Source organism: Cryptomeria japonica, chromosome 9, assembly GCF_030272615.1.
Source record: "Cryptomeria japonica chromosome 9, Sugi_1.0, whole genome shotgun sequence".
Taxonomy (NCBI): domain Eukaryota; kingdom Viridiplantae; phylum Streptophyta; class Pinopsida; order Cupressales; family Cupressaceae; genus Cryptomeria; species Cryptomeria japonica.
In genome coordinates this window covers 323,114,897-323,141,713 of record NC_081413.1, presented here as the reverse complement: position 1 = coordinate 323,141,713, position 26,817 = coordinate 323,114,897, and the positions used below count along the sequence as shown (strand labels likewise).

The following is a 26,817-nucleotide window of genomic DNA, read 5'->3' as shown; positions in this document are numbered from 1 at the left end:
AAAAGAAAACCTGCACAATATTTTATTAAATCCGCTTGTGATTTCATAAAGAAAAGCTTGCATAATTTTCAGAAAGAAAACCCTTGAAATTCCATGTAAAGTTTCAAGCAAGATGTTTGAATTCCTAATGTTTAGTAACCAAAATTGTTCTTTGAACATTGTATCAATCACTGTTGAAACTTCAAATGTGGAAGCATATAACAAATACACAGAAAATTTACACCTTCAAATTAGTTTTTCATTCCTTCAAAAAGCTTACAAGGAAATCTCTACAAACTGTTCATCTAATAGCTGCAGAGAATTTTATTGTGTATCACTTTCTTTTATCTTGCTTCTATTTTTATACTATTCAGCTAAAAATCTAATCTTCCAAAAAACATTTTCTCTTTCAAGAGATGAGTTGGAAGATAATTCTAAACATTAATGTATATCTACACTTTATTAGAATTAACTAGCTAAATAAAAGTCTTTCACTTTAATCCGTAAGAGTGAACTGCTAAATAGAGTAACTTGAACCACTTTAAGCACTTCCAACACATTCATAATGAATTTTTGTGGAAGTTTCGATACAAGCCAAAAATTCAACACAAAAGATATAAAGGCACTTAGTGTTCTTAATTTGATTTAATGCGACAAACATAGGTAACTATTAACATTGTTAGACTTTATGAGCTACATAGTGTTCTTACTTCTTACTTGAACTGGGTGGTGGTGAAATTTGTCCCAAAAGATAGGGATAAGGACCTTTTTAATTGCTCCAAATTTATTGTTTGGGAGTGATAGTTAGTTCCATCTGGTTGGATTGTAGGAAACGATATATCACATGGAAATACTAATGCATGCTTAAATTAGTAACATGGTGTGTTTGGTGTTTTGCACACAAAACGAAAGTCACTCAGAATGGGCTTAATGATGCACCTCACAAAACATGACGTGTTATAGGGTTATGTGCTTTCAAATCAACTTCTTATAGACAGGTGATTTTGATCTTGGATATTATAATTTGCAAATCAAAGCAAGAGACTGAAAATACATTTTGAAGCAAAATTAGAGCACAATATGAGCACCAATGTGAAGTAAATGAAAAGTCGTGCATTTAAAAAATAAGTACATCCAAAAAGGAGTTTGCACATGTAAGAGAGGAGTTCTTGAAAGTCAAAAACAATGATAGCTCGACAAAAGTTTGTTAAACTTGCAAATTTTAGATAAGGGCTAACAATATAATGTCCGCTCTTCAAGCCTAGTCAGTTTGGTGACAATTAGCCTATTTCCTGAGTTCCTGTAGGCTAAATGGTAGTCTTTGGTTTTCTTTGTAGCCTTGAGCCCAATTTGTAGTAAGGATCACAATGACACTTTGAGAAGTGTTTTTGGATTCCTGGGCAGTTCTTTAAATTTCTTGGACATCATGTCCACTTTTAGTAAGTCTCTGAATTGGCTCCGATCATCTTCCCACTGCTTTGTCTTCTTCATGGTATGGTCAGAATTGGATGTGATCCTAAGATTCCCCATTGAAGGTTTGGTCGGCTTGCCGCCTGATGCTTTCATTTCAGCAGTTGCTTTCAATTTAGTAGTATTTTGGAATACTATATGCTCTCATCTTTCCTTTCGTGAAATCTGGGTCATCAGAAAGTGGAAAGGAAGTTGTTATCTTTTCATTTTAGTTGGAAACTAACCCAAAATTTAAATTTCTTTTAGGGTGGTGTTGACGTGTATTTTGTACACAATCATACACAGAATAAAATACCCAAAGGCATCTTATCCTCTCTTGAATAAAGTCGCTAACTGCTGAAGATATCGCAAGAAGGATCAGTTAGGATGACTCCAATGTTCTTTTTAGTAGGGTCTCTACGTGTGGATAAGCACCAGTGGTCGTTGTGATTGCTGTGTCATCAAGGGGCCTTACGTCGCCGAAGATTTTGCTAAACTAAACAAGCTTTTTCAAAAAATAACAAAAGGATAGGGTTGGCAAGAGGTCTAATCTAGTCTAACCCTAAGAATGACTTAATGTGGACAAGACTTGGTGAGATTCTACCAACTTCAATTTTGCCATAAATTAACAACTCAATTGAAATTGATGCGATCTTCTAAGGTAACAAATGATTTTTCAATACATCAAAGATCAAAGACACTACCACGAAGGTACATATCCAAGATACAACAATGATTGAAGGTTTGAGTGATTCCAATATCTCCAGTCGACCACGCAAGGCGTTCCTACAATCAGCAAGAAGCTAGTGGTTTGGAAAGCGAATCCTACCAAAGATCAAGTCCAACACTTTGTCCTTCGAATTAACACACTACTTTGATTGAGAGTGATTCAAGAAAAATGAACAACCATGAAGATAACCAAGAGAATTGCAACAAAACACCATAACTTCAATATTTCATTGATCTCAAAGCCATCATGTACAACAATTGTTTGAATTCCTTTCTCAAAACTCAATCTTGCTACAAAAGTAAATTGCTTCTAAACTCTAATCTCTAATGCATCAATAATTTCTAACTCTCTCTAATTTCTAGTTACTCTCTTATTTCTAATCTCCTTCTTCTAATTTCAAAATGAAATGAAATGAGGGTATAAATAGCATCCTCAATTACAATGAATGGTCCAGATCGAAAAGAAGATCAATGGTCTGGATCATGACACCTAAACCCTAATTAGGGTTTGTTACAACCATTACATAACATTTAATGCTTGACCAATGATAAATTTGTATTGCTTGGACACATGTCCTCTCTAGAAATTTCCACCAATGGATAGCTAGGGTAGGTACATCGGAGTTTGTGCCACCTTCTATGAATTAGGTACATTGAACCTGGACATTGTGGAGGTGGACCAATCCGATTGGAGGAGTGATGACTAGGATGCCACCTCGTCTGACACTTGCAGCTTGGTAGATATTCAATTTGATGTCGTTGAGAAGCTATCTTTAATTAACTCTTGTTCTAACTCCTTCTGTCCTTGATTTGCAGGATGATTGATGTACCTCGCCTTGGAATGCTGGATTGGAAGAGGTCGTCTTGTCAACGTTAGACTGGAGGAGGTTGCCCTTGTCGATGCTTGATCGTCCTTGATGAGACCGTCCTTGATCTGGCTTGACTTTCCTTGAGAAGAGTTTTTCGACTTGTAGATCTTTCGAGCGTGGGAGTCGCCATTGTAACACCTACACAACATTTCACAATAAGTAACTAGATTTTGCAAGGTATAACTATAGATTAGAGATTAAATTTAGGAAACTTCATGATAAGTCTTTGAGTTATCATTTCCTAAATATGATCGAGCTACTGAAAATTCAAAATTTAAGGCTATGACGATCAAAATTCAAAATTAAGGCAAGGGATCACATCGCCATACCTTACTTGAGAGTTTAACTCTAAAATGCAAAACAAGGAAATTTGCCTAGGCAAAATTTAGAATTTGAAACTTTTCCACGTGATCTTCCTTTAGCGAATGTCCTCCTTAGCAATTTCGCCACCTTTGGGGGTCTTTGACGTGGTCTTTGGCAAGTTCGCTCAACTCAAACTCGCACTCCTTTGGATGATGTTCGCACCTTGCTTGGAATGGAAATTCGCTCCACTTTGAACACAATTCGCACTTCTCCAAAATCGCATATGAATGAAGGTTTAAATGATGATTTGAAAATGAAATAAACCACTTCCTTTTTATAGGCGCTCACCCTCTTCATTAACTCTAGGCCGACTTGGTAATTAAAAGCAAATTTTAAATAAATTTAAAGGCCGACTTTTGTAAAATAAAACAAATAAACCCCAAGCGCCCCACTTTTTATTAATAATTAATTAATTTAATGCCTTTATAATTAATTTTTTTCGATTTTTTAATAGGCAAAATTAATTAATAAATGTTTTGCGCTATTTTTTAAATGCTAACTTGATTGGATATTTATCGATTTTTAGCATTTAATAAAGTTCAAAGAAAATGTTTTAGCGCCAAAATTTGGAGAGGTGGAAAGATACAAACCATATCGCTCTGGTCCCTGGGAGAGGGACAGGAGCGAATTATCATCTTAGCCTTGATTCTTTTACCTTTTACGTTCAAAATCTTCATCTTTACGTTGAAACTGGCATTTCTGACAAGAACCTTGTGCTTGATTGATTTGATTTCGTAGACGAATGCCCTTTGTGACCATTATCGCCCTGGTCCCTTGGTGAGGGACAGGAGCGAACCTTGTGTTTTCTCCTTGATCCTAACTTCTTCGATTACCAATCTTCATCATGTGGCAAGCAATGACGTTATCCCTTGGTTCCACGCTTACTTTATTCGTCCTTAACAAGGCATTTTGATGTTTGAATGGTTTTCGCCCTGGTCCCTTGGTGAGGGACAGGAGCGAATTTTATGCTCTAGCCAAAATTCATCATCTTTTAATCTTAGCTTCTTACTTGTTGCGTTCCAAATGATGTTTTCGATCTTATATAATCTTGCTTTGACATGATCTTCGAAGGAAAATGAGTGTTTTTGTGAAAATCGCCCTGGTCCTTGCCTGAAGGACAAGAGCGATTTTGTCTCCATGCTCTAGTTGCTCACTTTTTGATGTTTGACTTCCTCGTATATCATCTTCTTAAGAACACTTTGACACTTTGCAACCTTGTACGACCTTGGTTTGTCGTAAGTTTCGAAAGAAATGGCCAATATAGTGAATATCGCCCTGGTCCTTGCCTGAAGGACAGGAGCGAACTTTGGTGTCTTGGGCGCATCCTTGTTCTTATCAACTTGCAATTGCCTTCACAATATAAAACGATGTCCTTTGGTCCTTCTTGAACACTTGAAACGTGATCAACATCCAAAACTTAAGCCTTTATAGAGATTTCGCTCTGGTCCTTGACTGAGGGACAGGAGCGAATTTGAGCATATAGTGTAAATCCTTCATCATATTGACTTGCAATTGTCTCCAAGGTGCAAAATGATGTTCTTTACTCCCTTTCGAACACTTGAGACGTGAGCGGCAACCTAAATTTGGACATATTTGAATATTTCGCTCTTGTCCCTTGGAGAGGGACAGGAGCGAATCTGGGCATTTAGTGCAAATCCTTCATCCTTGGCGATCTTTGCAACTTCATTCTTTGTCGAGACACCTCAAACGTCATTGCCACTTTGTACTTTTGACTTGGAGTGATTTAAACTTGGGAGGAAGGCAACATAACCAATATTTCGCCCTGGTCCCTGGCTGAAGGACAGGAGCGAATTTTCATTTTCAAGCTCAATCACACTTTGCCAACTTCCAAAATTATATTCAATGGACTCGTTGTACCCCCTTTCATTCATCCTTGGCCTGGAGTTTGTTCTAACTTGGTGAGAAATTGGTCTAAGGCAAAAATCGCTTTGGTCCCTGGCTGAGGGACAGGAGCGCCCAGGCCAATATGGGGTTCACTTTGATGTCTTGTAATCTTCAATTCGTCTTCAACGGGTTCATTACACCTTCTTTGCTTACCTCAAACTTAAAACTTACTTGCTCTTTGCTCAACTTTTGCCTTACAAGGAAAATCGCTCTGGTCCCTGGGAGAGGGACAGGAGCTACCACTGAATTTCGCCCTGGTCCCTGACTGAAGGACAGGAGCGATTTAGCTTCTAGGTCCAATTTTCTTCACGAAGGCACTTCCAAATTATATTCAACTGATGAAACATATCTCCTTTGATCACCTCAAATCGTCAAATTGTTCAAATCCTGCAAGGACAAGGCAATGTTTGATTTTGAGCTCCGGTCCTTCACTGAGGGACAGGAGCGATTTTTGCTCCTGGCACATTTCCGTGTTTGTAAAATTCTTCAAATTATATTCAACGGAAAGAACATGCCTCCCTTTATCATTTCCAATCCGAAATTCATCTTGATCCTGCAGAGATAGTAAAATTTTGAGAAACAAGCTCCGGTCCTTCACTGAGGGACAGGAGCGATTTTGCTTCCACAGGCCAAAATATCAAGATTCTAGGATTTTAATCACTTCACAAGGCGAAAACAAGTCATTTCCAATGCCCGGGATCAATTATCAAAATTTTCAAAATTTGGTCAAAATTACTCAATCGGGCAAAAATCAAAATCTCATCACCAATACTTAGACAAAAAATTGGTTTCTGCATTCAAAATTCCGACTGAAACTAGACCAACTCACTTAGCCTCTGGCGAATTCACTTTATTCAAAATTGCATCCTACGAGAGGAAGCTCAAAAAATTCAAAATTGGACTGGACTCTGGCCTGAAAACACAGTAACAGAAACCCTAAGGCTTGACCCTAGTCCAGACAACTGGCATACAAAACCAAAACCCTAAAAAGCAAAGCGAAAGGCGAGCAAAAATGAGCAAAAAGAGGGGGCCCCCATTTTAATGGGGCGATGTGTGAAATGGTCACAACAGGTGGTTATTAGAGTGGTATCAAAGCTAGAGATCTTGTCAACTTGTTCCTTAATCCTTTTTGCAGCTGCAATTATCTCCGAGTGATAGAGAGCTCAGATATACATCGGAGAATAGAAAAAGATAAATCCTCAAAACCCACAAATCCCAGTTGAAGATCCTTTTATAGAAGTTCAAAAAGTGCAGTGGGGTGTTACTAGTGACAGTGACAGTTTATTAGAGTCCACAAGCCAAAACCCACCTAGAATCATGGCAGAAAGGGATAAGGGAGTAGCCCATTCAGAGAGTCCTAATTCCAGAGCATAGAGGAAGTTTGATGCTATGTTGGATATGATGTCTTAGATGTTGGTTAAATTCAAGTAGAATATACCCCAAGTTATTTAAACTCAGAATGGTGAAACTAGTTCCTCTGACACCAACATCAGCAGAACACTAATGGGTGCATTGTTGGTGTAGCTTCTGGGTCTGTTCCTAGACCACTTCAGCTTACACTCCCACATAGGGAGGAGGCTCATGTTGTTCTAGAAGCCCAAATTCCTTTGGCAGATGAAGTGAGGGTTGGCTATGTTGAGTATGCAACACTTCCAGTTGAGATCCGAGACATATTCACCCTGGATCGATTCCTGAATTAGAGGAAGAGAGGGGTGGCAAAAGAGTTGAGAACAAAGGTCTTGTTGTGCAGAGGGACTACCAACAAGCCTTGTGAAGGTGACTTTGGAATATTATGATGGTAGTGATCAGTGCACAATTCGTGCTTGGTTTCAAAAGTTGGATAATTAGCTGTCTCTAAGACCCATGCCAGAGGAGGATGCAACTAAGCTTGCTACGTTGCATTTGGATGGAGCTATGCAGAAGTGGTCATACTATGGCTCAGTGACACTAGGCCACAATTTGATCACCACCTATGATGAGTTTGGAAACAAGCTCATAGAAATATTTGACAAGAAGGAGCTTGAAATGTAGTTAACAGAGCTTGCACAATTAAGACAACATGGTACCCTTGATACCTATATCTTAGAATTCCAATGACTTTCAGTTATGGCTCCAAATTTACACAGACTTCTGCTCCTTTTTAGTGAAGGACTAATGGAGCCAATTAAAGGATGGGTAAAGGCCTTTGAGTCACGAACTCTATAGGAAGCTATAAGGAAGGCCTGGAGTATGAACCTTGCTGCCCCAAGAAACAAATTTTAGTCTAGGACCTTTCAGCATAAGAAGGACAAGAACCATTTCCATAAAGATTCAAATCAGTGCAAGAAGTTCCCATCAAGAACGGACAATGACCTTCGCGATGAGCTAAGAAAGAAATTGTGCTTCACTTGCAAGGAGCCATTGGCCTCAAGCCATAAGTGCTTCAAGAAAGGCAAAGCTCATCATTGGAGATCTATTTAGCTGATTAGTCAGCATCAGAAAAATGAGAACAACGATGTGATTCATAGGAAAAGGAAGAGAAGGAAAGTGAATTGCCCAACTTTTTAGTTTAAAAAAAATGAGGCTTTCAGAGTTCATGGAGTCCTTTGTGGGCAGCGAGTAGTTGCTTTAATTGATACTGGAGCTACACATAATTTTATTGGTGGAGTGGTTACTTGTGGAGGGCTCAAGATTGAAGATGTTGATGGTTTCAAAGTGACGCTAGCTGATGGTTTTGCCATCACATGCACGAGAATGATATTATGTAAACACATAATTGGTAAAAAATGATTGTTGTATTAACAATGAGCAAATACGCTCAATAAAAAGATTTACAAAATGTACAAAACAGCAAGTTTCTAAAAAGAAACTGCGAATAAGATCAGAAAGATCTTATTAGAAATATTTACATAATATTACATAATTGAGAATTAAATAAATAATAAAGTATTATTCTAATACCCTCCCTTAATGCTCAATCTATCAACTACACCAATAGACCCCCTGAATTTTACAAACTTATCTGGACTGAGGGGCTTGGTGAGAATATCTGCTGGCTGCTCCGCTGTAGGAATTTGTTTGAGCACTGGTATCACAAGAGAGAGGCAAAGATTCCCATGAGTAATGCATGAATATTGGATATGGGAAAGGTAGCAGTCCCTAATGTGTTTGTAGATGCTGGTTTCTTGAGAGCAGTAGTGTAGTGATATGATGTTGGGAAGAGAGATGTGTTGATAGCCACTGGCAAAGACATGACTAATGTATCTAGATTAGGTATTGCTGAAGTTTTTGGTTTGAATAGAGAAGCCTCAAAACCAATAATTTTGCAGAAGTTTGAGGATAATTATAAAACACATTCATCCATACAGGGGTGCGGTAATCCCTAGGTTCAGAATTAAGAGACCAAGGAAGCAAATTATCCCAATTTCTAAGTTTGAAACAGAGCCTTTTGCCTTGCATACTTTTAGGATTATTTTGTGAAAACTTATTTTACTCTCTGCCAATTTCTTGGCCATGATGCTATGCATTGGATGCGAATTCCTGTAATGTTTATGGCTGTTGACATTCAGGATCCAATGGTCAACACAAAATTTGATTTTGCAATGTTTTTGGAAGAAGGAATGTATGAACAGCTTGTGAAAGCTAAAGCACACCCTAAGAGATTTGAGTTCAAGTGGTACTCCCTATTTTGTCACATGTTTCTATGGAGAGGGAAGGGGTTGTGAGATAATAAATTGCAAGTCAGAATGCATGATAATGAAGGAAAGTGGCTTCCAGTCCAGCGTTGGACAAGATCTGTGATAGGAACTCTGAAAATGCAGATTTTGTTATCTTTGAGCAATATTTTTTTCAAAAGATTTTGAGTTACTTTGGTGAACCTGAGGTGGGAATCCCCAGAGATGTGATGGATTTTCTTAGACCAGCTACTAGAAGAAAGTATCTTGGGATTTCACATTATTGGGGAGATTGGTTTCTCCATACAAATACTACAACAATTAGAGTCTAAGGGACATTTGTGCAGCCCTTTGTGCTACCAAAGTGTGTGTGAAGGAGGTTAGCTTATATGGAGATAATTTGGCAATTGAATGAAGCTGATAAGATACATTTTAAGAAGAATAGGAAAGGGTGATTTTTTCCTACTAAAGTTAAATTTGCAGACTTCATTGCTGCAAACAAAGATGGTGTTGACAGAATCTATTTTATATTGCAATCATATAGAATGAGGTATGGAAGAGAGAGAGATTTTGATCCAGAGGGTTTTATGGCATATGGAAAGAAAGGATTTAATCATGTCATGGTTTATGAAGACGACGTGATTAGATTTTGTACCACTATTGAAGAGATCAATGATAGAAGAAGATGGAACATGGCAATGAAGGCAGAGGAATTGAGAAAACAAATGAAACCAAATTTTCCTATTTTCTTTAGTGATGAGCAGAATCATTTTGCAAGAATTGAAAAGTTGATAGAGAGTGCTGAGGCTTTGCCCAAAAGGCAAATTGTTAAACAAGGAAAGGAACATCAGGTTGTTGGTGAAGAAATAAGGCAAGAAGAGCTACCTGTGAAAAAGGTGAACCATGAAAGTGGCCATTGAACAACAAGGGAAGGGAAAATGAGTGAAAATCATTGACTTGGAGGAAGAAGCTCAAAAGGTTGAGCTAGAGGTACAACAGTCTCCATCATCTCCCCTTATTCCATATCCTCCTTCACCTCCTCCTTCACCACCAGGTTCAACATCAAGAATGATAATTCCTACATTGCCATTGAGTAGAACTTTGGATAGTTTGAAGATTGCAGATGATCAAACTGGTGATGTTAGAGCATTGGCTTGCAATCAATTTATTGATGATGATAATTTTTTGAAGTCAAAAGAATTCAAAGATTTTGCTTTGTCTAGGAGAAGGGATGAGTATCAAAGAAGGGTAACAGAGGAGAGGAATAAAACTTTGACTTTACAATGGGATAGGATTGGTAAAGAACTCGTAAGCGAGTTTGATTTTAGAGTTGATAATATGACACCAGATGAGGGAAGGCAAATGGGAAAAGATGCTAGAATTCTCCTGTCGCCACAGTGGGATATTTGCACTGCTTTGGCCTTTCATACAGCAAGGAAGCAGAAGAAACAAATTTATGCATCAAAGGAAGAGGTATAGAAAGATTTCTTTGGATTTGTTTTAGTCCTAGCTATGAAATTTTTGCTATGTGGGGTTTAGCACTAAATACTGATAAGCCAGATGTGGTGCAAAATTTTGAAGATTTAAAGGGAACTGCATTAATAATAAGAGTCTCAGATACTCCTGCTCCAGAGGTTGTAGATCTAGCTGTTAATACTGCAATGCTTAGTAAGGCCACTACTGATAAACTTTATGAAGATCACGGGGCCTTAAAAGAGAAGTATATGCAGTTAGTGGTAGAAAATAAGGAGCTGAACAATTAGATTGAAGTTTTGAAAAGTGTTCTAGTGCCAATTGTGTCAACTCCTTCCACCTCAGCTTTAGTTCTAGAGTTTCTTTGACAAAGATGCATTGTTAAGTGAAATTGAGAATTTGAAAGCAGAGCTTCAAAAAGAAAAGGATTCTAAAATGCAGGCTACAAATGGAATTGCCATTAGCTTAGTTGATCCTAGATTAACTAAGACCAATTTGAGGATTGATGAAGCATATAAGGGTTATCGTGAACTTGGAGCTGCAAGGATGAAGTATGAGCAGGATGCAGAAAGTTTGAAGCCTATAAAACAAAGGTGGCTTACCAGGACACAAATTTGAGAGATATGATAAAGAGATTGAAATTTGATTATAATAAGCCATCTGAGCTTCAAGTTGTATTTGATAATGTTGTATAGATTGAGGAAATGGTTTCTTGTATGAAGTTAGAAAAACAACTTGAGCAAAAATTGAAGATCATTGATTAAATGGAGTGTAAAGTGTTATCAAGTATTAAGGATGAGCTAGAGAAACCAAAAATACTTGATGAATGGAAATTTGAGTTTAGTTATTCAATTTCAAAGGTCATTTCCCTGGTGTATAACTCTGATACCGACTACGGGTTTGGGACTCGGGTGTTGAGCTGGGTTCAATCCGGGTTTGGGTCCGGTCTCGGTGCAGCCCTCGGCTTGCCTTGGAATCGGCAGACTTTGTGTGCATGAATTTTTGAAAAGAAAATTAAATTAGCTTCCATCCACGATCTTGCCTCCGTTTGCAAAAGCTTCTGCCTTCAAAAACTATTTTTGAAGTGTTGTTTTTAATTTAATTTTTTTCTTTCCAAATAAAATTTTATTATTTACACTATATGTTTTAAATCAGTCATTTGGTATTTAATTTTGTTCTTTATTCAATGTTAAAATTTAATATTTTAAAATATTTAAATTAAGCTTATACTAAACTATTTTAAAATATCACTCATTTTGTATATTTAAATTTAACTTATATTATAAAATAAAGTTTTGTGTTTAGTTTATTAAATATTCAAACATATTAGTATATAAATCTTATTTTATTACTCATTTTTAAAATAATATCCTTATATATATATATATATATATAATTGCTGCACCCAAATTGGCAACTTAGGTGTATAAGGATGGAGAGTTGAATGCAAGTCAGTCGAATCAATTGCTGGATGAGATGCATACTTTCGATGTAATTTGTGAAAGCTATCAGAAGGACTCAAGGGCAGTCCTGGATTCAAAGTGATAGAATTTAATGAAAATGCTGCTAAAATATTGAAATAACCATGGCCCAGTAACATAATTTTTGGAGTATGGGAGACAAAATATGGAGAAGATTAAAGGCACTTGTGTCTTTTAAGTTGGTCAATCAGAGTTTAGTTAAGTGATTTTGTTTTGAAGATGAGCAGATTCTAATGCCTTCCTTGCAGCAACATCAACTCCATTTTGTTTGCTTCATGATTTCTGATAATCCCTAAAAGGTGGAGTTTTGTTAGCAAAACTTCGGATGTATTGGGGCGGTAATTGATTTTTCTCTTTTTCTTCCATCTTTCTATTTTTCTTCTCTTCTAATTTCTGATATCCTATCTTTTAGGATAATTTGTAAGAATTGATTTTCAAATGAAAATATGTTACTTGTGCAATTGGCTTGAAGCTTGTTTGCTCCCTTGTTCTTATAAAAGGGAAATTAGAGCCATTGTACCTTCTTTTGCAACTTTTGAATTTTGGAGAACAATTTTGTATTGTTTCATGGTTAGGTGTTTATAGTTGAAAGACAAAATAAGCATTTTGCAATTGTAAAGTAAGTATCTAAAACCAGATAATACAATGGAGTTTGAAATCTATTTTCTGTAGTTTTCTCCATGGGATTGCGTTTAGATCTCTTTGAAATATAATGAACAACTTTTTGTATTTCATTTCTGTGAGTTATCATGGTGTGTGTTCTGGTTCACGCTTCTTTCTAAGGGGAAGCTTAAACTGCTTTAATCAGAATATAAGGGTTTGAATATGGTTTCAAGGATCTCAAAAAGAACTACAATAAATCAGTGGAGGGGAGATTAATGTAATGCATTAATTTCATTTAGCCCAAGGGTTTTGAGAAATATTTGCTAAGCAAGTGTGAATGTTAAGATCTAATCTGACTCTATGGCCCTGATGAGGCATTGATCTAATTGAACCTCTGAAGTTAGGGTTTTAGAAAATTTTAAATAAAAAAGAACAAAATTTACTTTCTATTTGCTAGTGTAGTTAGGCTTTCAATATTCTCAAATTTAAAAAGTTTAATAATCCAAGAATCTAGCCAAATATGGATTATATTGTCAAATCTTGGTTAAGTTTAGAGAATATTTCTGCTAAGACAATACCACTTCAAGTGTTAGGATCAGGAGGCATTGTGGTAGAGCTACCCCCCTTGGTTTTGCAGGACCAAAAGTGTAGAAGGTGTTAGCCTTAGAATTAAACCTTGTTTGTTGGCAACTGGCTTAAAAATCCTCAAGAATAAGAAATGGCTAATCTTTAGAGGGTTTTAGGAGAAACCGGTTGAAAAATACCAACAAGATTTTAAAGGCGCATAGAAGAAATAGCTTCCTTTACCTCATCATGAAGTCTATTCTTCTTGAGAATATTTATTCAGACACAATCACTTTGTTCAGATCATCTTTTAGTCTCATTTTGATCCTTAATCATTTGTTAACATTCTTTGAATTCAGTTTGAGTTTCAAATAACATAATTGATTTTCATCTTTATAAATATTTCTCATGTCCCAACTGCCATGAGGTTTGGTGGGAGGGTAGTTGTTACTGTTTGTAATGAGATTCAAGAAGTTCTCTTTTCAGCTGTTTCATTGTCCTTAGTCTTACCAGTTATGGTTACCTTTTTTCCTTTGGGCATTTTTTACTCTTAGATGTAAGGTATTATCTCTTGGGGTACTGGAAAGATTACTTATTAGTTATTTTCATGCCACTGCAAATGTTGGGGATGCTAAGCATCATTTGGATGCAGTTGTTTCAAATAAATGGTGCTAATTTAGTGAGACAATTTGCCGTGTGCTGCTAGTAGGATATCTCTGTCGTCTGTCATATATGACTAGTTTTTTCCCTACCTTCAGCAATTCACCGATCTTACATGTGATGGCACTGTTCTCCAGCTTTGGCTTTCATTTGCTTCTTGTTTCCTTGAATATATCCATCTTTCAACCCACTCCAGCAATCCCTGACATGGCTATTTGTACTTGTACTCAACAGACATGGTAGGAGTCAATCTCCTCTAATTATGTTTTTATTGATTTAGTAATTAATTACTTTTAAAGGTTCTAGTACTTTTTCTGTTGGAATTTTGTGCACTTTTGAGTCATATTGATTTAAAAAGTAAAATCCTTTGAATATTGGAAATATCTGTTCCATTTCATTTCCTGTGCTGCTCTCTTTTTTCAAAGACTCATTTGAATTCTCTGCTTGCTTTCAGATTTCTTTAGGCTCAAAGTGTCTTTGGTTCAGGATCAAAATTTAATGATATTGTTTCCTGGCTTACTAAACTAATTTCTCTTTAGTATTTGCTGTCAAATTTACATTTTTTTGGCTAAAGAAATTCGTTGTAGAGAAGGGTTTCCATGGGAATAATTTGTATTATTTGTTTATACTTGTTTAATGATGAATTCTTGGAGAATTGTTCTGTCCAGTTATTTTTGATGTAGATGGGCTTATTGAAACTCTCACCATTTTGAGGGAGGAGATGCTATGAACAAAAGAAATATCTACAAGAAGATATTTTAGTGACGAATACTATGCTCTTAAGTGATTTTGGCATGGAATCATTGAACTTTATCATTTGTTTGCATTTACTTAAGAATGTAATGCTTAAATCATATGAATCTTTTGATTTATAGCTTCTGAGGGAAAATCTTTGAATCTGTGATGATATTTATTGCACAAAATAGTGTTTGACCATAAGCAGTTAGGGCTGCCTGATGAGCATTTATGCTTTTCAAACATGAGCACCTAAATTGAAAACTGGACTAATTTTGAGCTGTTACATTTTCCCACAGGATATCATAATGTATATCAATTCACCTGGAGGGTCAGTTACTGCTGGTATGTACAGATGAGTTAATTGACTGAATTTGAGAGCATTTTTAGAGTGTCAGAAATTGTGCATCACATTCCGAAGTGCTGAGTTCTATGAATTGCTTTTTATTTGTATTACTCTTTCTCTTACTTATTCTAGGGTGTTCTGCCTTTGTTTTTTCGTAATTTATGTCAGGTATGGCCATATTTGACACCATGAGGCATGTTCGCCCAGATGTAGCTACAGTTTGTGTTGGGCTTGCAGCAAGGTAGTGCCTTCTTTTAAAAATGAGGCTTTGATATCAAAGAATTTTAAATTGTTTATTAATGATTTGTAATGAGCATCATTCTAGTTTTCTTGCTTTTAGTTTACAATTAATTAGAGCAAAACTGTATACCTTGTTAATCGTTCTTAGCAAGTTTTTTTGATCAATTTTTTTTAAAGGATTGTTACACATTCATTTTACCAGTTAAAATACTAATATAGATCATGAATTGTGTGATTCTGTAATTTCTTGTCTGTAATTTATTGGGAATCTTGGTGAACAACTCCAAGTATGATCCCACATTTATATATCTTGTTTGAGGAGGATAGGAAAATTTTAAAATTTGTCAGTCTCATTTTTTTGAATAATTTATTTAAAGACATGGCAAAACCCTGGGTGGTATCGGTTGGCCTTTATTCTTTTGATAATTGGTAATGGAGATACATTTGGGTGGTCTTTATAGTTTGAATCTAAGTTACTGGTCCTAGTACTGGTTGAGTTTGGGTTTAAGGGTTTGATTTGTTGGTTTAGTCAAAAAAATTTGGTTGTTGTGTGTTTCGATACAAAAACATATAAAAATCAGAAATGTTTGTAGCAGTAATTAAGTTCAGAGTAGCACAGCATAATATATTATATAATTAAAAAATCACCATAAAAAGTTAATGTTTACCGCTACAACTGATAATTAAATACAGGAAACAATAATGTACATGACAATGCATACCAGACACGGCAGTAAAATATAACTTTATTCACACATGCAATTATTACAGAGAAGAAGACCAGAGATGGTTGGCCAAGGATTACAATAGACCCGACAATACCGTACTACTTCCTTGGCGGTACACGACATATTTAAAGGATCTGACAGTTGCCGAGAGGTACACAACCGTCAACCAACCGACACATAACTACCCGAGAGTGACAACCCACTTAATACAATTAATTAATACACTGTCGGGTAACCAAAATTATCAAACATAATGATACGCATTCTATGCCGACTATAGTTAAAAAATGTTTCTATGTCAATTAGTCAAACTTGAATGTCATGATATATATTAAAATTAAAAAATAATAATGTCTAGTGTCAATAGTCAACCATCATTGATCAAAATTGTCATATGGGTCTTCAAAAATATCATCATAACCATGTATGCTAGATGATGTAGGTATTGGTATATTAGAAGAACCTACAAAAATGGCCAGTGGCATTGGCACTAGCTGGCTTGCCTTCAATGTCAAGTCTATTATTAGTTCGGGACCCTGATGTTGTTTATTTGCGTTTGGCTTTGGTATGCAAGAGGGAACATCCAGGGTACTGCTCAAGCCTTGTGGTTTTGAAAGGGATGAACTTAGGCGAGCCTGGGGCAAGTTTCATGCCTAGCCGGTTCTGTTGCATTGCACCAGTCAGGATTTTAGTGCTTTTATAATATTTTTCTAATTTAGAATTTGACTTTGACTACATGCTTAAAATTATCCCCCTAACTCTAAAACGTGATTCCAAGACATTTTGAAGACAAGATCAAAATGATTTCTCTTATTGCGAATGCAAAGCAGAAATCATCTTTTGTTAAAGAGAGGATTTTTACAAATGAAGCCCCCTCCACCACCACCTAATATTCAACTTGTAGAGAGGCACCCACTCTTGGCCACATGTGAAGAAAAAACATATGGATTTACACATAAGAGATTAAAAGAACTGCTGGAAACGACATTTCAGAATAAGTCTTGAGAAATTGTTGGTCAACATAGAGTGAGATGTCTTTACACAAATGGAATGGCTTTGTTGTTCGCTCACCATATTGACAACAAATGGTGAAAGCAATTAATGAGGCTCCAAGAGGGTACAAGCCCTTGGATTTTGAGAAAGTGCATAGCGTCTAATTGGAAAAAGAGATAAAGTTTAGAGAGAAGTAATTGAAGCTCATTAGGGAGGGATTTATGGGTCAAGATAGGGGTGTTTATCATTTTTGATGGATGGAAGGAAGAAAGAAATTAGCCATTGATTTAATGTTATTGCTTTGTCCCCTAAAGGGGTAATATATTTGAGATTAGCAGATTGTGAAGGGAAGGTGAAGGTGCATTTAGTGCTAACATTTTGATAACAACCATTGAGGAAGTGGGGCCTTGAAATGTTGTTTAAGTCATAACAGTTGGTTTATTGGTTGAGGAGTGTTATTCGCACATCTTTTGGACACCTTGTGTTGTCCACTCCCTCAACCTTATGCTACAATAAATTGGCATCAAAATTGATTGGAACAAACAAGGGTATGTTGAGGCCGAAGAGCTCCAATTATTCATCACCAACCTATATATGTCACAAGGCATGTTCAAAACATTCTCGAAATTGGACCTATTGAAGTTAAGTGAAGCGATAAGATTTATTTTAATATGTTTCACTTTAGTAAATGTTTATATTTTAATTTTATTAAATTTTAATTTTTTAATTTTTCATTTTCAAATAGGTTGCTGAGACCCATTTTGCTTCCAACACAATTGTTTTGAGATGACTTGTGAAGGTTTGTGATGTACTTTCTAACATGGCCATCAACCAAAATTAGTCCATATGGAGGCAATCTAGCATTGCAAGGGTAGCAAATGTTAAGTTGATGATCGTAGATGACATTTGGTGAGATATTGTTGAATGTCTTGTTAGTTTCACTAAGCCAATATTGAATATGATTTGTTATGTTGACATGGATAGGCTTTGTTTGGAAGAGAGATATGATGGCGTTGAATTAATGGCTGAGAGGATGAAGAACATCATAAATGAGAAAGAGCAAGGTCTTGAAGAAACTTTCATTAAACAACTACATGAAATTATTGAAGAGAGATGGAACAAAATGACTATCCTACTAGATATTCTTGCCTTTGCATTGAGTCCGAAATATTATAGTGTTGAAATCCTTTTTATGTTGACAAGGATTGCCCCATATAGAGATGTTGAAGACAAGTTAGCACTTAGTAGACTCTTAATTGATCTTTACATGTGGGATGTAGTTAGGATTGAGTTAATGGATATTGTATGTTCCAAAGACTTTAGTATTGATGCTCTATGCGACAAGTCTAAGGTCGATGCTCAATCATTTGCATAACTACAACCTTTTGCAATCAAAATTTTATCATGTTTAATAGAAAAAATAATTTATCTTTTAACTTCAAGTAAATTTTAAACTCTTTAACTCTCTAATTTTGTCTTAATAGGTTGCTAGTTCATCTACATCTAAGAGAAATTGGAGCACATACTCCATCTACTTAGATAAGTGCAATTGACTACACTCAAAAAAGGTAGAGGATTGAGCATATGTGCATTCAAACTTGCATCTTCTTGCACACAAACAAAGTGGCTACAAGGGGACACAAGGAAGTGAGATATTGAGTGAGAGTATATTGACTTGGATGCTTCTATTTCCCAAATTGTTGCACTTGATTTGGAAGATGAGCTAGCGAGTATGAGAGTGTCAGTGCTAGTATTAGTGCTATTGGCACTTTTTGTGGTAATTCAAATATACCATTACCTACATCATCAAATATGGATGGTGATGATGAAATTTTTGAAGACCCATATAATGTTGTCGTTTGATCAGTGATTGCTGCATGTTGACACTTGACTAATTGACATTGTAATGTTTTTAATTTTAATGGTGGGTTTGATTATAATACAACATATGATGCTATGTGGTATTTTGAAGTTAATTATTGTTGCAAATATGTATATATTTTTTATTTTTATATGGATGAACCCAAAGCAAACCAAACCCCCAATTTTTTTTATTGAACTTGCAAGTCATATCCCCAAACCCGAACTTGAATCAATACCAAGTATGGAAACTTAGCATCAAGTTTAGCAAGATGGGAATTGAAAGCATCCAAGTTAGTATTTTGTCGCTCGATATCCCATTTCGTTGTATTCCCTTCCTCGTAGCCACTTTGTTTGTGTGAAAGGAGACACAAGTTGGAATGCAAATACACTAAGTCCTACCTTCTTTGAGTTTATTGAGTGGATGGAGTTTGTGCTCCAATTTCTTAGATGTAAATGTACTAACAACCTATTAAGACAAAATTAAAGAGTTCAAAAGTTTTAAAATTGAAAAAATTAAATTATAAATGAAACTTAAAAGATAAAAGATTGTGTTTATAAAACTTGGAATACAATTTTAATTCCAAGAGGTTGTAGGTGTGTGATTTTAATTGTGAGCATCAACCTTAAACTTGTTACAAAGAGCATTAATACTAAAGTCTTTGGAGCATACAAAATCCATGAGCTCAATTCTAACTACATCTTGTATGTCAGGGTCAATGACTAGTCTACAAAGTGATGCTATGTACCCATGGCTATAGCTTCAACATTTCTATATGGGGCAATCCTTGTTGACACAAACAGGATCTCAGCACTATAATATTTCAGACTCAATGCAAATGCAAGTCTTTATATCATGTGGTCATTTTGTTCCATCTATCTCTCTTTAATAATTTTATGTAGTTGTTTGAAGAAAGTTTCTTCAAGATCTTGCTCTTTCTTATTTCTGATGGTCTTCATTTTCTCAATCATTGAGTTAAGGCCATCATATATCTCTCCCAACAAGGCCTATCCATGTTGTTATAACTAATCATACTTATTATGGATCCGGTAAACTGAGGAGATATTCAACATGATCCCACCAAATGTCATCTAGGATAATTGGCTTAATATTTGTTATCCTTTTAGTGCTAGACTGCCTCCATATGGACCAATTTTGGCAGATGATCATGTTAGAAATTGCTTCCTGAACTTTTACAAGGTGTTTCAAGACAATTGTGTTGGAGGCAAAATGGGTCTCCACAACCTTTTTGAAAATGAAAAATTTATTAAAATTAAAATTAAAAAATTTACTGTAAAGTGAAACATGTTTATTAAAATCAATCTTATTGCTTCACTTACCTTCAACAGATCCAATTTTGAGAATGTTTTGAATATGCCTTGTGACATATGGTGGTTGGTAATTGTAAAATTCCTCACAAATTTTTCATAAAAAATGTGCAGCTTTTTCCAATGTTCATTTTGTCAAACAGTTTCCTGGCTTCTGATAAGGTTTGTTAGCACATTTGTGTGTTTTGAGTTTGCATCAGTTTCATACAATAGACACAATGCATGGTACTCATATACAAAATAAATTACAATATTTTATCCAACTGAAAATTAAATCTATTTCCAATGAGGCTTGCTGATGTAAATCTGATTATGGAGATGTTTGAATATTATTCAGCTATACAATTACATAGACAGGTTTACTGATTTCTAACCTCAAGACTGGCTGCCAAGGAGTCAGCAATAGCAGCAACTTGACTGAAGCTTGAATGAGTGATGACTCTAAGAAGACTCAACAAGTTTTTACTCTTCACAAAAATAACCGAAATCGCTGCCCAAAGTGTGCATGTCACTGCCAGCTTCCCACACCTCTCTCCTCAAGGAAATTGACTTGCTTGAAGATCTTCCTATGCTTGGAAACTGTCCTCTAAACCCCACTTCCAGCAAACTCAAAACTTCATGCCAAGGTATGAGGTGAGTTCACTCAAGGATGGCCAATTTAATGATGGCAATAACCCACACCCAGCTCCTGCTCCTTCACATCCAGCATTCATATGAGTCCACCCCTTCGATTAGAGTCCTTATTCCTTGGTCAGCAACTATAAATCTGGATGCTAATGTCCTTTATGTTCTCCCAGCACATATATTTTTCTGTTGTCCAACTTACTCTTCCATACGCCAAGGTTACAAAGGAAATAACAATGAAATACTTTTCACCCCAACACCTCTTGTCAATCTCTCATACTCACACCACCCCAAGCAATACTATCACCACAAAACAAGTTCAGAATCACCCAAACTCAGCCCTTCAATCTAACACGGCGTCCATGATTTCCTACAAACATTTTTTCTGCAAACTGTAAAATTTGTCTTTGAACAAGACTTCACAATTTTCATAAACTTTAATCGTTGAATCCACCTATGAAACTTGAGTGGCTCCACCATTAACCAGCTAGGGTAGATCTTTTACCACTGAAATCGATTGCCCGGGTTTTTGTCTTAGGGTTTTTGCTCCATAGGCACTCCAAAATCCAGAAATAAGAAAGTAAACTTTGATACTAGGTTTGACAGATTCAACAAAAATTTGCAGTTTATATTTCACTTGTCTTTCTTGCCTCTGTCAGTGCCTCTGCCATCACCAAAGCCTCTGTGTCTTGTTAAACCTATTCCATCCGTATTCGATAGAGGAGATGTAGCATGCTTTGGGAAGCAATTGAATCTGGTTCAAATTTATAATTTATTAAATTTATGGGATTTATAAATGTATATAGTTTAATGTCTACATATTAAAGTTTAGTAATATTTTAAATTTATTAAATTAAAGCTGTCTTCGGACATGTAGTGCCGCGGTTAAAACACTTTGTTGGTGAAGCGGCCACCATGGTTCAAATCCATGCTGGGCCTTTGTGCTCGCAAGGCCTTGTGCCTTCGTTGGGTCGTTGTGCTTGCGGATTTGAACAAGTGAAGTGTGGGGATGAGGTCCGCCGTTTGTGGCCTCATTGGTTCATAGCTCCAGGTCAAAAGCGTTTACCCCTTATTTAAATTTTTTTTTATAATTAAATTAAAGTTTAAACTTATATTATAATATATCTATTCTTTATATTATTTTTTTTGATCGGTTATTCTTTATATTATTATATATTAATAATATTTTAAATTAAATTTTTAATATATTATATTATTTTACTATTTATATAAATATTTTATTATCGGTATTAAGTGCATTTTTTTATTTTTTAATTTCCCATATCGACGTACTTGAAACCTGTATCTGTATCTGTACCCGAATCGACGACTTAGAAAATAAACCAAGCATGAAGAAATGAGCTCCAAAATCTCCTTCTATAAAAACCTATAGAACTTTCCTAAAATTCTTAATTTCTCACTTTTAAATAATTCACTAAAGCCCATTTAATAAAGTGACTTTAATATCTCCTTTTAAGTTTTCACTTTAGTCCCTTTATGTCACTTTATTGAATTAATTAGTCACCCGTAAAATGTGCTTTATTGGATAACATTAAATTTTTAATGTAATTTATTCTCTTACAGTCGGATTTTAGCCTATGTGAATAAAATAGGCCAAGTGGCCACCACCGACTAGTCCCCGGAAGGGGACATTACAATAATGAACATCTGAATCTCTTTGGCCTTGGCATACCCTTGTTTGATCCAATCAATTTTGGTGCCAATTTTTTGGAGCGTAAGGTTGAGGGAGTGGAAAGTAGTTGCTGTCCAAAAGATGTGTGAATAACACTCTTCAATCAATAAACCAACTGCTCTACAATTTTTGACATTGTTTGTAATGATTTGAACAATATTTCGAGGCCCCACTTACTCAACGGCTGTCATGAGAATGTTAGCAATAAATGCACCATCTTTCACCTCCCCTTACAATTTATTTCTCTCAAAAACATTTCTTTGTTAGGGGACATTGCAATAATATTGATCAATGGCCAATTTATTGCTGATGCTCTATCCATCAGAAATGATGGACACCCTTGTCTTGGCCCATGAATCTCTAATGGGCTTCAATGACTCCTCTATGAACTTCACCTTTTTTTTTCAATAAGGTGCTATGCACTTTCTCAAAACCTAAGCACTTGTACCCTTTTGGAGCTTTATTAATTGTTTTCACCATTTGTTGATATGGTGAGTGAACAACATTGAAAGCCAATCAATTTGCATAGAGACATCTCGCTATGTGTTGATTGACAATCTTTGAGACTTGTTCTAAAATGCCATTTTGAATGGTCCCATTGATCTCATATGTGTAAAGGCTGTGGGTTTTTCTTCAAGTGTGGCAAAAAATGGCTGGCTTTCTAGAGGTTGAAGATTAGATGGTGGTGGAGGGGGCTTCATTTCTTGAGATTGTTTCTTGAAAAAAAGGTGATTTAATTTGTAGATTGTTGCTTGATACTTTTTCTTGCTCATTAATATAAGCTATGATTTGCGCTTCTAGAATGGATGCACCATTTTTTCCGAAGCAAACTTTGATGCTCAGTCCAGCACACATTGGCTTTCTTTGGATTGTACGAGTTTTAATACTTGACATCATACTCATTGCCAATCCAAATATAACCCCCACTATCAATATACTTCCAAAGGGGAGAATTTGGGTTTGTTTTGAAGAAAGGTTGGCCCATGGAGTTAGAACTGGTTGCCATTTTAATTTCTATGAGAACAAGCTCAATAAGCAACACATTTGAAAAAAATGTAAGCAAAAAAAATATATAAAACTTACCTCTTTTAATAAATTAAGCGTGTGCTATAAATTCATCGAAGAATTGCAAAATAGAACAAAAGAGTTCATTTGTTAAAAAAAGAAATGTTGAAAAAAAAAACTTAAGTAAAAATCACCTCTTTTGCAAAATCTCCCTCTACAATCTCCTTGGCAACAAATAGGCTTTTGCAAATGCATAGGAATAACAAACCAAATACTTTGGAACATTCTTTGATCAGTCTTCTCTATTCGTGCAATGGCAAGCAACAATGAAACTTGAGTAAGGATGAATGATATTTTTGTTTTGCATTAACAGTAAGGGAAATCAGTTTGTTTTTCTCTTCAAAATGTATTGGAATCCACTTTTTAGGGTTGGGTGGGGCATTTTTAGGTATGTAGTCAAAGGTAAATGTCAAATTAGAATAAAATAAGTTAAAAAAGCTCAAAAAGCTTGAGGGGTTTGTTGCGGCAGGACTGGCGGGCTTTAAATTTGTCATGGGTTCACCTGAGTTTGTCTTGGACAGAACCACAATGCAGGAGTAGAACCCTGAAGCCCCCCCTGCATACAAAACCAGGACCTGTGTCTGGGCCAAATTGGACCTGAATTTGGCAGGTCTAGGGGCCCGGCCCCGAACTGGTCGCATAGGTTTGAATGTTAGTTATGTTTAAAGTTTTTGGTTAGGCATTGATTGTTCGGAATGTGATTTCCACGAATAATTTCCTTAATGACCACTTAAAAGATCCGCTTTTATCTGAGTTTTGGGGATGGGTAGATAGGTTCATGGTATGACAATTTTTTTTCTGGATTTTGAGGACTATACAGGGATGGGTTTCAGGGACATCAATTCTTTTAAGAGATTTTCAGGACGGCAGTGGGGACAACTATTAAAATAAATTATAATCTATACAAAACAATATTTGAGAACTTAGTTAAAAAAATAATAAAAGAAGTTGCAATTTATAATTTATGTAAACAATGAGTAAAAGAAGTCGAAATTTACACAAATTTGTATCAGTGTATGCCATTTTGGATTAGAGACAATGAGTCTTAATATGTTATCCCCCATCTTAATCACCTTGAGTAAAAATTTGCTATTGACCAAGACTCCACTGTTAACTTTGCAGGATCATATTTTGCACTGATTGATGTCTCAGTCAGCCATGCTTTAAACAATCTGTGCAAATTCTAGCACTATTTCTGTAGTTATGTTTTCAAAGATGACCAATTTTGTTGCCACTAGTCATTTGAAGAAAGAGTGCCAAGCTTCAGTATTATTCATAAAATAAATAAAAGTAAATAAGCTAAATTTTGAATGGGCCTTTTATAATATCAGTTATGATCTTCAGCATGTTCCTAAGGGATTCATTAGAGAATAGAAGTTGACAAGAAGGTCCACAAGTTGCAGTTCCAATGCACATGTCAGAATTATAAGCATCTTCACTTAGATCATTATAATTACTTCCTGAATCATTTGATTGTAAGTTGCAACATAGTAGGATTACATAGAATCAGGCTTGACTTGGCAAGCATGAATGGAAGTCAATTGAGATTTAATGCTAAAAGATTTGGAAAACTAAAAAATGTTGAAATATATATAAAGACAGGGAAGAAAGCTGCTTTTCTATTTGGTAGAGCCCAATTTTAATTTTTAATTTTTTTTTGCTTTTTAGAACCAGAGCAGCGGCCTAGTTGCAGCAGTTCCCAAGGGTGTTTAGAGGCAGCATCCCTTGCACACTCACTGTTATTATATATGGGGCGAGGGGGGAGAGTGGGGGTGGGTGGGTGAGGGTTCTAGTCACTGGCACCAAGTCCAAATTAAGGATTCAAAGTCATAGGGATCTTCATGGTGGATGCCCACTTTCATAATTTTATCGCTTTTAGCCTTTTATTGTAAGCTCCAAATCTTTTTTTTGTTTTTAAGTTTTTTTAATGTTTAAATGTTTGTTTTATTTTGTGGCTATAGAGTATGTCTTGCCATCCGTGGGATAGTAGAATGCCCCTTTTTGTATAGGGGCATCTTAGGAACTCCTCCTTATGGGAACCTGTTGACGTGTATTTTGTACACTATCAAACACAGAATAAAATACCCAAGGGTACCTTATCCTCTCTTGAGTAAAGCCTTTGAATGCTGAAGATATCGCGAAAAGGATCAATCAGGGTGACTTCAAGGTTCTTCGCTGTAGGATCTCTACGTGTGGATAAGCACCAGTGGTCGTTGTGAATGCTGTTTCTTCAAGGGGTCTTACGCACTTTGAAAGCTGGTCTGTGTTGCTCTCACTCGATTGTAGTAACAAGATTTTTCCTAATACTAATCAATTCTCAAAAAAGATCAAAAGATAAGGGTTTCAAGAGATGAATTCTACTCTAATCCTAAGAATGACTCAATGTAGGCTAGACTTGGTAGGATTCTACCAATTTCAGTATTGCCAATGAATTACAACTCTACTGGAATTGATGCGATCTTCTAAGGTGATTAGTGATTTTCAAATCATCAAGGATTATAGATACTATCATAAAGATACATATCAATATTTCAATGATAACTGAATGTTCAAGCAATTTCAATATCTCCAGTTGACCACACAAGGCGTCCTTACAATCAGTAAGAAGCTAGTGGTTTGGATACGAATCTCACCTAAGATCAAGCACAACACTTAGTCCTTCAAACTTAAATACTACTTCGACTGAGAATGATTCAAGAAGATAAACAACCATGAAGATAGCCACAAGTATTGCAATAAAACACTAGAACTTCAATATTTTATTGATCTCAAAGCCAAATGGACAACAATTGTTCAAAATTCTTTCTTCACTACTCAATCTTGCTACACAATAACTTTCTCTCTAAGCTCTTCTAATCTCTCATATCTTCTTCTAATTTTCTAATCTGATCTAATGACAAAATGAAAATGAGTGAGGGTATATATAGCATCCTCAATTACAATGAACGTCCCAGATCGAAAGAAGATCAATGGCTGAGATTTTGACACCTAAACCCTAATTAGGGTTGGTTACAAAAAGTTCCCCTTTTAGATGAACATTATTAAATGCATAGTCAAATATTTAATTGGCACAAAAGTCGAGGAAACATAGACCAATGATAATTAAGATGCCACATCATCCTATAACAACCTTTCTTCTAGAACCTTGTTCCCTTTCCTATGCTCTTTCTTAGCATATCCAACTAATCTGGACACAATTCCTTCAATCTCAGCAATAGGAATCTCCGGAAGATTCTTCATTCGTTCCTCCAAGTGAATAACATGATCAAAAGCAGTGAGAAGAGCTGTTTCCCATCCAGGTTCAAGTTCTTTGATCTTCTCAATCAGGGGCATGGTAGTGAACATCAGGTCTCGTTGCTCATCTGTGATGACATTCTCCTCTTTGCAAAAGATGACCTTGACTCTATCCTCCAACTCTTGGATGTCCACATCTGTCTCAATCTCGATCCGTCGACCAAGGATGGTACACAATACTT

General features: G+C 35.8%; 1 protein-coding gene across 1 annotated transcript in view; it reads left to right on the top strand.

Annotated features, from left to right (window-relative positions):
• LOC131029747 (ATP-dependent Clp protease proteolytic subunit 5, chloroplastic) overlaps positions 1-26,817 on the top strand; it is an 82,823-nt gene that overhangs the window by 35,224 nt on the left and 20,782 nt on the right. The window contains exons 5-6 of the mRNA XM_057960390.2: positions 14,763-14,808; positions 14,978-15,050. Of these exons, the coding sequence (XP_057816373.2) occupies positions 14,763-14,808; positions 14,978-15,050 (119 nt within the window). The remainder of the gene's footprint in view (positions 1-14,762; positions 14,809-14,977; positions 15,051-26,817) is intronic.